This window comes from Cherax quadricarinatus, chromosome 48 (genome assembly GCF_038502225.1).
Source record: "Cherax quadricarinatus isolate ZL_2023a chromosome 48, ASM3850222v1, whole genome shotgun sequence".
NCBI classification, from domain to species: domain Eukaryota; kingdom Metazoa; phylum Arthropoda; class Malacostraca; order Decapoda; family Parastacidae; genus Cherax; species Cherax quadricarinatus.
Window position 1 is genome coordinate 17,270,008 of NC_091339.1, and position 12,500 is coordinate 17,282,507.

The 12,500-nt window shown below is 41.8% G+C and overlaps 1 protein-coding gene across 6 annotated transcripts in view; it reads left to right on the forward strand.

Moving 5' to 3' along the window:
• The window catches only part of LOC128696022 (sodium-dependent neutral amino acid transporter B(0)AT3), a 152,709-nt gene that overhangs the window by 117,940 nt on the left and 22,269 nt on the right, over positions 1-12,500 (forward strand). For all 6 annotated transcript variants that reach the window (XM_070094916.1, XM_070094918.1, XM_070094919.1 and 3 more), the window contains 5 exons: positions 5,236-5,351; positions 5,448-5,555; positions 6,029-6,112; positions 7,798-7,959; positions 9,307-9,417. In XM_070094916.1, coding sequence (XP_069951017.1) covers positions 5,236-5,351; positions 5,448-5,555; positions 6,029-6,112; positions 7,798-7,959; positions 9,307-9,417 — 581 coding nt within the window. The remainder of the gene's footprint in view (positions 1-5,235; positions 5,352-5,447; positions 5,556-6,028; positions 6,113-7,797; positions 7,960-9,306; positions 9,418-12,500) is intronic.

A 12,500-nucleotide genomic window follows, 5' to 3' on the forward strand; every position in this document is an offset into this window, starting at 1 on the left:
CGTGAATCCGTGCTGGTTGGCATTTATACTCCTGTTCCGTTCCAGGTGCTCCACCACTCTCCTCCTGATAATCTTCTCCATAATTTTGCATACTATACACGTCAATGACACAGGTCTATAGTTTAGTGCCTCTTTTCTGTCTCCTTTTTTGAAAATGGGAACTACATTTGCCGTCTTCCATACCTCAGGTAGTTGCCGAGTTTCCAGGGATGTGTTGAAGATTGTGGTAAGTGGCACGCACAACATATCTGCTCCCTCTCTAAGGACCCACGGAGAGATGTTGTCCGGTCCCATTGCCTTTGAGGTATCGATGTCCCTTAGCAGTTTCTTCACCTCCTCATCTGTATGAATGTCGTCCAACACTTGTTGGTGTATTCCTTGCTGGTGTCCCCATCTGGTCTGTCTCCCCAGAGTCCTTCCTGTCTCTACTGTAAATACTTCCTTAAATCTCGTGTTGAGCTCCTCACATACCTCTTGATCGTTTCTTGTGAGTTCTCCACCTTCTTTCCTCAGCCTTATCACCTGGTACTTGACCGTTGTCTTCCTCCTAATGTGGCTATACAGCAGTTTCGGGTCAGATTTGACTTTCGATGCTATGTCGTTTTCATACTGTCGCTGGGCCTCCCTCCTTATCTGCGCATACTCGTTTCTGGCTCTTCTACTAATCTCCTTGTTTTCCTGGGTCCTATGCCTCCTGTACCTTTTCCATTCTCTGTTGCACTTAGTTTTTGCCTCCCTACACCTTCGGGTAAACCAAGGACTCGTTTTGGTCTTCCTATTATTTCTGTTTCCCTTGGGAACAAAACTTTCCTCTGCCTCCTTGCACTTTGTTGCCACATATTCCATCATCTCGTTTACTGATTTTCCTACCATTTCTCTGTCCCACTGAACCTCCTGCAGGAAGTTTCTCATACCTGTGTAGTCCCCCCTTTTATAGTTTGGCCTGTCCCCTTCAGTTCCTGTTACCTTCTCCACTTGTAACTCTACTATATAGTCAAAACTCAGAACCACATGATCGCTAGCTCCAAGGGGCCTCTCGTAAGTGATGTCCTCAATGTCTGAACTGCTCAGGGTGAACACAAGATCCAGTCTTGCTGGCTCATCCTCCCCTCTCTCTCTGGTTGTGTCCCTGACATGTTGATGCATGAGGTTTTCAAGTACCACATCCATCATCTTGGCTCTCCATGTTTCGGGACCCCCATGTGGCTCCAGGATTTCCCAGTCGATCTCCCTGTGGTTGAAATCGCCCATTACCAGTAACTTTGCTCTGCTCGAGTGAGCTCTTCTTGCCACCTCAGCCAGTGTGTCCACCATCACCCTGTTGTTTTCTTCGTACTCCTCTCTTGGCCTCCTGCAGTTCTGTGGTGGGTTATACATCACTCCAATGACTACTTTATGTTCTCCGGACTGAATTGTACCTACAATGTAGTCTCTTTCTTCAATCATGTCCATGCCTTCCATTTCCTCAAATCCCCATTGGTGTTTTATGAGCAGTGCAACCCCTCCTCCCCCTCTACTCCTTCTATCTTTCCTCAGGATCTGATATCCTGTTGGGAAGATTGTGTCTGTTATTGTCTCAGCGAGTTTTGTTTCTGTGACTGCTATGATGTCTGGGGATTTTTCACTGATTCTTTCATTCCACTCCTCATGTTTATTCGTTATTCCATCCGCGTTTGTGTACCAAACCTTTAGTTTCTTTTCTATCATTGTTATCATGTGGGAGTTCGACACGTGGATTAGGTAAGAAATACTCACGTAGGCTGGTATTACGTATAATTACAGATAAGGTGGATAACGCCCTTACAGCCGTGACCTGCCTCCTTGCTCACTCTCGTATAACTGACTGACTGACTGGCCGCCCACGTACCCATAGAGGGTCTTTGAATAATGCCAGGTCAGCGCAATATGAGTTCAGATAGTGACTCAGGCAGAGACGGTTGGTCGTTGAGTCAACGGTACACTGGTTACTGGTAACTGGTTACTACTACTGAGATTGTGGTCATGCAAGAATATTGGGGTTGGGGGAGCGAGAGCCTTGGTGGGGGCCTATATGGGGCTGTGGTGTAGGTGGGGTTTGTGTTGATGGGGGTGCGGTCAGAATGCCCATAAGGGACAGCTGTTGGGGTGAGGTTTGTGATATGGGGGTTGGTGGCAGAGGGAACAGTGAGTGGGTTGTAGTATAGGTTGCTCAGTTGCGTTGGGAATGTCGCGGGTGGAGTCTTTTGGTGGGAGATTCTGTGGGGTGTGTTTGCCCTTCCTCCTGTGTCTGGGTCCTGCTCATTTTCATTGCTTCTCGTTCCTCCTTGCGTCTCTGTACCCTCTCTTTCAGTGTAGTCCTTTCTTCTTGTGTTCTGTGTGTGTGTGTGTGTGTGTGTGTGTGTGTGTGTGTGTGTGTGTGTGTGTGTGTGTGTGTGTGTGTGTGTGTGTGTACTCACCTATTTGTGGTTGCAGGGGTCGAGTCATAGCTCCTGGCCCCGCCTCTTCACTGAGTGCTACTAGGTCCTCTCTCTCCCTGCTCCATGAGTTTTATCAAACCTCGTCTTAAAACTATGTATGGTTCCTGCCTCCACTACGTCACTTGCCAGACTATTCCACTTCCTGACAACTCTATGACTAAATAAATACTTCCTAACATCCCTTTGACTCATCTGAGTCTTCAACTTCCAATTGTGACCTCTTGTTTCTGTGTCCCCTCCCTGGAACATCCTGTCTTTGTCCACCTTGTCTATTCTGCGCAGTATTTTATATGTCGTTATCATGTCTCCCCTGACCCTCCTGTCCTCCAGTGTCGTCAGGCTGATTTCCCTTAACCTTTCTTCATAGGACATTCCCCTTAGCTCTGGAACTAACCTTGTCGCAAACCTTTGCACTTTCTCTAATTGCTTGACGTGCTTGATCAAGTGCTGGTTCCAAACAGGTGCTGCATACTCCAGCATGGGCCTGACGTACACGGTGTACAGTGTTTTGAACGATTCCTTACTAAGGTATCGGAACGCTGTTCTCAGGTTTGCCAGGCGCCCCTATGCTGCAGCAGTTATCTTGTTGATGTGTGCTTCCGGAGACGTGCTCGGTGTTATACTCACCCCAAGATCTTTCTTCTTGAGCGAGGTTTGCAGTCTTTGGCCACCTAGCCTATACTCCGTCTGCGGTCTTCTGTGCCCTTCCCCGATCTTCATGACTTTGCATTTGGCGGGGTTAAATTCGAGAAGCCAGTTGCTGGACCAGGTGTCCAGTCTGTCCAGGTCTCTTTGAGGTCCTGCCTGATCCTCATCTGATTTAATTCTCCTCATTAACTTCACATCATCTGCAAACAGGGATACTTCTGAGTCTAACCCCTCCATCATGTCGTTCACATATACCAAAAATAGCACTGGTCCTAGGACCGACCCCTGTGGGACCCCGCTCGTCACAGGTGCCCACTGTGATACCTCATCACGTACCATGACTCGTTGTTGCCTCCCTGTCAGGTATTCTCTGATCCATTGCAGTGCCCTTCCTGTTATATGCGCCTGATCCTCTAGCTTCTGCACTAATCTCTTGTGAGGAACTGTGTGTGTGTGTGTGTGTGTGTGTGTGTGTGTGTGTGTGTGTGTGTGTGTGTGTGTGTGTGTGTGTGTGTGTGTGTGTGTGTGTGTGTGTGTGTGTGTGTGTGTGTGTGTGTGTGTGTGTGTGTGTGTGTGTGTGTGTGTGTGTGTGTGTGTGTGTGTGTGTGTGTGTGTGTGTGTGTGTGTGTGTGTGTGTGTATGTGTGTGTGTGTGCGTGTGTGTGGGTTGATCCAAATGGCTTTTATTGCCTCAATAAAACCTTGTTACGTGTGTTTTCTCTAGTAAGATCATAATTGTGGCCGAAGTGTTGAGTGCACTGCTCTTAGGCATCGCATGAATTGAAAGGCGAATTGTAGAACAAAAAGGCACAATACAGTGACTGGAACAATACACAAATAACCTGCAAAAAGCTTTATCGAATAAACGATGGATTGTTACTGAGTTTGGTGGACACTGGACGGAAGGCTACATGCCGCTCAAAAAATTTTTTGGCTAAAGTACCGGACGAAGAAAGTCACTTTGTAAATGGTGGATTTTGTCAGTTCCTTCCACTTAGGTACTTGTGTGAAGCGCGACCATTGTAAGTCATCGAGTTCACAATTTGAAGAGAGCGAAATGGAATTGTGTTGTTTCAGATGTCTTCAGTATCGGAGGTGTCTTGGGCGATGGACATAGAGGCGGCTATAAACACATGTAATTTATTCATCAAATAACACACTTAGCAGGGACCTTATAGTGACGTTTCGGTTCGTCCTTGACCATTGTCAAGCTGGTTATCACTTGACAATGGTCCAGGATGGACCGAAACGTCGCCGTTACGTTATTCTCTAAAGTGTGATTTTTTTTTATTAATTGTTCAATCCACGTTACTGTAACTTTTTATTTTACATACAATTTATAATAAGCCTTTATTCTACATGTAAAATAAAGAATTCCTCTTTCTTACCTATCTTTAATGCAGTCTACAAGGTTCCTCCTTCAAGTTACGATGTCTGTATTCACACTGTATTATGCGCGTCAAGTGTCCAAATGTCATGCATGTGAAAGAAAAGGTCACTTTGCTGCCTCTTAAGAAGCTCACTTCATTTAAAACGTAAACATACCAGGTATATACACTGAGATTATACTTTAATCCCCATTTCAGGATTTACAACATCGTTGCCTGGTGGTGTACGGATTGTATGCAACTCTGATGACCCTTGTATAGTTGATAGGCTGTGCACGAATGGTATACAATACCGACAAGATGAGAGTAAGACACATGTGCAACATCTGGGTATCTTTATTGTAGACGTTTCGCCATCCAGTGGCTTTATCAATACAAATTCCAGGACATAACTTGAAGACAGTAGAACTATGTACAGAAGATGAGGTAATCAGTCCCTCAACCTAGGAGTAGGTGCGAACAGCACCATAGTCGTGGAGAATCTCCACGACTATGGTGCTGTTCGCACCTACTCCTAGGTTGAGGGACTGATTACCTCATCTTCTGTACATAGTTCTACTGTCTTCAAGTTATGTCCTGGAATTTGTATTGATAAAGCCACTGGATGGCGAAACGTCTACAATAAAGATACCCAGATGTTGCACATGTGTCTTACTCTCATAGTTGATAGGCGCTGAAAGTAAATAACCCAGCAACAAATCATCAGAATTTTTATTACGTGCCCCTTACTTTTGCCTCTTTCAGGAGCCTTCTTATTTCCCTACCTGATCATGCTGGCTGTGGAGGGCATCCCAGTCTTCTACCTAGAGTTGGCCGTGGGGCAGCGTCTTAGAAAAGGTGCCATAGGAGTGTGGAACCAGGTAAGGGAGATTTTTTTCTTAGCCATACGAGTTTGCTGACATTTTTGGCTAGAAAAGTCTTTATCTCTCTCTCACACACAAACACTTTCTCTACAGGTATCGCCGTACTGTGGAGGAATCGGCGTAGCATCAGCCTTTGTATCGTTCAACGTGGCTCTGTACTACAACACAATCATTGCTTGGTGCCTCTACTATTTAGCTGGGGTAAGTTACACTCTCTCTCCCTCTCTCTCTCTCTCCTTCGCTCTCTCTCTCTCTCTCCTTCGCTCTCTCTCTCTCTCTCTCTCTCTCTCTCTCTCTCTCTCTCTCTCTCTCTCTCTCTCTCTCTCTCTCTCTCTCTCTCTCTCTCTCTCTCTCTCTCTCTCTCTCTCTCTCTCTCTACCTCCACTCTTTCTTTATTAGTTTTATTATTGTTGTTGTTTTCACTTGTACGAGTAGTACTAACAGTCGTAGTAGTACTTGTAGTAGAAGCAGAAGTATTAGATGTAGTAATAGTAAGTAGTAGTAATGAGTCAGTAGTAGCAGTAGTTGTAGTAGCAGTAGTTGTAGTAGCAGTAGTTGTAGTAGCAGTAGTTGTAGTAGCAGTAGTTGTAGTAGCAGCACTGTTGACGCAGGACTCTTCTGCAATTACTTATAAAATATTACATACGAGTATCGTTTACTTTCTGACCTTGCAGAGCTTCCGGAGTCCACTACCATGGTCTGAGTGTCCTAAGGAGTATTATGATAACGGTTCCTACAAGATAATACGGGAGTGTACGGTGAGTGTTCAAGATTTCTCTCTCTCTTTCTCTCTTGTATATATATATATATATACATATATATATATATATATATATATATATATATATATATATATATATATATATATATATATATATATATATATATATATATATATATATATATACGCTTATCCTCCTCTCAGCTTCAAGGAAACCCTGAGAGTCATGATGTTTTTTCCTCTGTCTCCTTACCCAGCAGAGGAAAAACAGCACTCTAATTTAACTTGGAATGACCAGGACAATAGGTTGTCTTCCCCGAGGAAAAGACTCCCAGAACACAGCTGGAATTTCTAGAGGAGGGGAGAGAGGGGGGGGGAGGATTTGTGATGCATGGCGAAGGGCTGTTGATTCGAGGAACTGAAGCTTCTATTTTCTGGTATCAGTCCTGATATCCTTCCATTCCCAAGACTCTGTATGACTCTTGCGGGGTTAGCGCTCTCCGATGAGTGTAACATTTATACGATGTTTCGCCACCTTGAAAGCTCGTCTTTACATCTCAACTTAGCTAATCTCTGTAACTCATTGTTCCCTCTCAACGTATATAGAAAAGCAAATCTTTTTAGTAACTTTGTCGCGCCACTGTACCCCACGAGTCCTTGAAGGGGAAAGTGCCATGTTGTTGGTGAGAGGCTCTTGATCTAAGGAAATAGAGTTAACCTCTTTTTCCTAAGATCAAACCTGATGGCTTCTCATCTCCCAAGGTTTGTATAGCCCGTGAGGGTTTAGCGCTTCTACATTATTATAACAATAATTGTGCAAACTACGAAATTAAAACATTTTTCTCACTCGGTATTTGCCAATAAAATCTACGTAATTTCTTTGAGCCACTGCAGAAGCATTACCACTTACCTTCGAATCACTTTTAGTGGTAACTGAAAATAGCGCGCAGACCAATAGTAGCGCCTTCGGTTCACAACCGAAGTACCAAAGCTCAACTCTGGGTGAGTGGAAAAGTATGGGCAAGCCTCCTCACTCGTAGCACTAAATACCTATATCTTGAGTCAACTGCTGTGGGTGGTAGTCTGGCAGAGAAAGAGGCAGTATACCTTGGATAACGCTGTGATTTTTAGTGTGCTGAGGTGGGATACTATCTCTCGGTCTGTTAATTCAACGATGTAAAAACTAATCTCTTCTAGAACTGTTATTGTATTATTTCTACACTGAAGATAATTTTTGTAGGTGGGATTAATTGTCATTGACATTTAAAAAGGTCATTAGGCAAAAGTCTCATTGGGTTATACTAATAAACTCTATTATCTGTGACGTCCTTTCTCTCTCTGTTCTGACGTCGTTTCTTTCCCTCTTCTGGTGTTATCTTTCTAAGCTCTGACGTCTTTTCTCCCTGGTCTGACGTCAACTTTCTCCTGCTCTGACGTCGTCTCTCCCTGCTTTGACGTCATCTCTCCCTGCACTAGCGTCATTTTTTTTCGGCGCTAAAGTTATCTTTCCTTACGCTGACAATCTATCACCTTGCACTGCTCCAGTGGCACATCTTTTCCCTTCCCAGACATCATCTATCCCTGCACTAAGGTCATATCCCTCTTTCCTGACGTCCTCTCTTCCTGCTCTGACGTCATCTTTCCGTGCTCTGACGTTCTCTCTCTCTTTCTCTCTCTCTCTCTCTCTCCCTACACTGACGTTCTCTCTCCTTGTACTGGCAGAAAAGCAGCCCCACTGAATACTTCTGGTACAGAGAGACTTTAGAGATCTCTCCGGACATCAACCATCCAGACAAGTTCAACTGGAAGATCGCAGTGTGTCTGCTGGTGGCCTGGTTCCTGACCTACCTCTGTATGGCCAAGGGCATCGCCACCTCCGGCAAGGTAAACAGAAAAAAAACAGAGACAAATACAGTATATTGAGATTTTTTCACCTGTATTTACTTCTCTATTTTTTCCCCATCGTTCTGGCACTTGAAATCATTTCTTCCCTTGAAAGGTAAATAAATGTGATTTTGATGGGAGAGAATGATGGGTTAACTTTAATACTCGGTACATAATTTACAATTAAACATTGTAAATCATTTTCTCGCCAAGGTAAAGGGTAAACATCCAGGGAAGAGGCAAATTAAAGTGGTTTTGGTAGGAGAAAATATTGGGCAAACCTCGGTACTCGGAGCTTCATGGATACTAAAATAATTCTCAAATTTACAATTAAGCACAAAACATTTTTAAAATGACAAAATTGTCTTATCAAGATAGTCAATAGGTAAGAACGCGGTATTTACTAGTTTCCCTCATTTCCAGTATATAGAACTAATTATATATAACATTATATGTATTGCATATTTCGATGTTTCAGGGTAATTTCAGGCATTTTCTGACTTACTTCAATTTTTAGCTAATATATGTAGATTATTACACTTTTAATCGAAACTGATGATAAATTAGTTTCGATTAAGTGTAATAATATATGAATAATAAAGGAATGTCAGTTAGAAATTTAATAATAAACTGAGCTTAGTAGTCATAAACGATCCTTGTAAAACATTGTCATCTGGATTGTTTAGTTGAACAAAAATGACTTTGTGTATCTTAAATAAATCGTGGAGAAATATATTCTTAATGCATAATATTATTGCATAAATACTGCAGCATTTTTTCCCCTATCGCTTTTCTTTCTTTCTTTCACTTATCCCCTAAGTCTTGTATTTCTCCCTTTTATCAATCTTCGTCTAACTTTTGCATTTCTCCTCAGACTTTCATGGATTCCTCCTGCCTATCGTATTTTTCCCTTAAATTGTGCATTTCTTCTCTATCTCTTTCCTGTCTCCCCTAACTCTTGTAATTCTTCCCCAACGCTTGAATTTCTCCCAAAACCTTTTCATTTTTCTCTCAACCTTTGCATTTCTTCCCTAGCTCTTGCATTTCTTCCCTAGCTCTTGCATTTCTTCCCTAGCTCTTGCATTTCTTCCCTAGCTCTTGCATTTCTTCCCTAGCTCTTGCATTTCTTACGTAACTTCAGTATTCCTCCCCCAGACTCCTTAATTTCTCCTCGAACACCACAGTATATTCCCCTAACTTCAACATTTCTTCCCCTATTATTCTATATTTTTCCCTTATTTCCTCCATCTCTCTTACTAAAATTTAGTCTTTTGCCTCCATAATCTTACATTTATCACGTTAACCGGGGATTTATCCCTTTATAACCATAATATTTTCCCCTGACAGGTTGTGTACGTGACGGCACCTTTCCCCTACCTGGTGCTGGTGATCTTCTTCGTGCGGGGAATTACCCTGCCAGGGATGGAAGATGGACTGAAACATCTCTTCACTCCTGACGTAAGAGGGTCAGCTGTTTCGTACCAGGAGCTGGAGTTTTCCTCCCTTAAGATACATGCGCATCCAATGGGTATCTTTATCTTCACAACTTTTCTCCTGCTCAGCAGACTTCTGCAGTGGATACAGGGGTATAATACACAAGTTATCTCTGTTATCGATTGAAGAGTGCTGCTTAGCAGGTCACAAGACCCGACAATAAGGATTCTCAGGTTGTTGACATGTGTCTCACTCATCTAGTTGATGTACATATGCCTTACTTATTTACTTGTTGCAATGTGTCTTACTCACTTACTTCTTGATATTGCATACTGTTCCTACCAGGGACTTTGTGCCCCCTGCTGTTTTATCCCGCTCTCTTTCTCTCAAGATAGTAATAATTACGTCCTGTATACTTAAAAAATCTTGACGAGCAAAAAACAGGAATCTGCGCACAAATAATAATCTTCGTGTATAGAAACGCGAATTTGTGCACAAATAAGAATCACGGTGTGCAAAAACACGAATTGGTGCACAAATAGGAATCTTCGTGTACAAAAACACGAATCCTGATGTATAAAAACACGAATCTACAAGAACTTTATATATAAATCCTGGTCTTGTGTAAACATACATACTTATAGCATATAAATACGCTATTCATACAAATAAATATTGATTGTACTCAAATTCGGATCTTGTAAACAAATATGGATCTAATTCCATTCTTCTCCAGAACTAATTGCAAAAAAATACAAGAACTGTATAGAAATATTATCTCTAGTGTATACATGTATGGGCCATTTCGAAATAATTTTCCACTGACCGTTATACATAGATATATACGAGTCTTGAATGCGTGTAGAGGATTAGAATAGTACTTTGAATTCTTTGAGAGACACATGAAGAGGTAGACAGAGGTTTTTTGTATAAGAACATAAGAACATAAGAAAGGAGGAACACTGCAGCAGGCCTGTTGGCCCATACTAGGCAGGTCCTTTACAATTCATCCCACTAACAAACATTTGACCAACCCAATTTTCAATGCCACCCAAGAAACAAGCTCCGATGTGCAAGTCCCTCTCAAATCCAACCCCTCCCACTCATGTACTTATCCAACCTAAATTTGAAACTACCCAAAGTCCTAGCCTCAATAACCCAACTAAGTAGACTGTTCCACTCATCAACTACCCTATTTCCAAACCAATACTTTCCTATGTCCTTTCTAAATCTAAACTTATCTAATTTAAATCCATTACCGCGGGTTCTCTCTTGGAGAGATATCCTCAAGACCTTGTTAATATCCCCTTTATTAATACCTATCTTCCACTTATACACTTCGATCAGGTCTCCCCTCATTCTTCGTCTAACAAGTGAATGTAACTTAAGAGTCTTCAATCTTTCTTCATAAGGAAGATTTCTAATGCTATGTATTAATTTAGTCATCCTACGCTGAATGTTTTCTAAGGAATTTATGTCCATTCTGTAGTATGGAGACCAGAATTGAGCTGCATAATCTAGGTGAGGCCTTACTAATGATGTATAAAGCTGCAGTATGACCTCTGGACTTCTGTTGCTTACACTTCTTGATATAAATCCCAGTAATCTATTTGCCTTATTACGTACGCTTAGGCATTGCTGTCTTGGTTTAAGGTTGCTGCTTACCATAACCCCCAAGTCCTTTTCGCAATCTGTATGGCTAAGTTCTACATTATTTAACTTATAAGTGCTAGGGTTATGGACACTCCCGAGCTTCAGAACCTTGCATTTATCTACATTGAACTGCATCTGCCACTTTTCTGACCAAGAGTAGAGTTTGTCTAAATCCTCCTGAAGTTCCCTAACATCTACGTTTGAATCAATTATCCTACCTATCTTCGTGTCATCGGCGAATTTGCTCATATCACTAGCAATTCCTTCATCAAGATCATTGATATATATTATAAACAACAACGGGCCCAAGACTGATCCCTGTGGAACGCCACTTGTTACTGATCCCCACTCGGATTTAACCCCATTTATGGACACTCTCTGCTTCCTGTCTGTGAGCCATGACTCGATCCACGAGAGCACCCTTCCCCCAACGCCATGAGCTGCTACTTTCTTCAACAGTCTTTGGTGCGGAACTCTATCAAATGCCTTACTAAAATCTAAGTAAACAATATCAAATTCTTTATCGTGGTCAACAGCCTCAAAAGCTTTACTGAAGAAAGTTAATAAATTAGTTATACAAGACCGGCCTCTTGTGAATCCATGCTGAGTATCATTAATCAAGCTATGCTTATCGAGATGGCTTCTTATAACCTCAGCTATAATTGACTCTAGCAACTTGCCTACAATTGAGGTCAGGCTTATTGGGCGGTAATTTGACGGTAACGACTTGTCCCCTGTTTTAAAAATAGGAATTACATTTGCCATCTTCCACATATCAGACACTACACCTGTTTGAAGAGATAAATTAAAAATATTAGTTAATGGTTCACAGACTTCCATTTTGCATTCCTTAAGAACCCTTGAAAAAACCTCATCAGGACCCGGTGACTTATTTTGCTTCAGTCGGTCTATCTGCTTCACAACCATTTCACTAGTGACTGTGATGTTACATAATTTATCTTCTTCTGATCCACTATAAAAATTAATTACCGGAATATTATTAGTGTCTTCCTGTGTAAAAACCGAGAGAAAATAATTATTTAAAATCGAGCACATTTCATTCTCTTTGTCAGTAAGATGCCCATAGTTATTTTTAAGGGGACCTATCTTATCTCTGACTTTTGTTCTATATACCTGGAAAAAACTTTTTGGGTTAGTTTTAGAATCCCTAGCAACTTTAATTTCATAGTCCCTTTTAGCTTTTCTTATCCCCTTTTTAATGTCCCTCTTAATGTCAATATACTGATTCATAAGATGACCCTCGCCTCTTTTGATACGCCTATAAATTCCTTTCTTATGCCCTAGTAGATATTTCAGCCTATTATTCATCCATTTTGGGTCATTTCTATTTGATCTAATTTCCTTATAAGGGATAAACGTTCTTTGAGCAGCATGTATTGTGTTCAGAAAACTGTCATATTGATAGCTCTCTTCGTTACCCCAGTCAACAGATG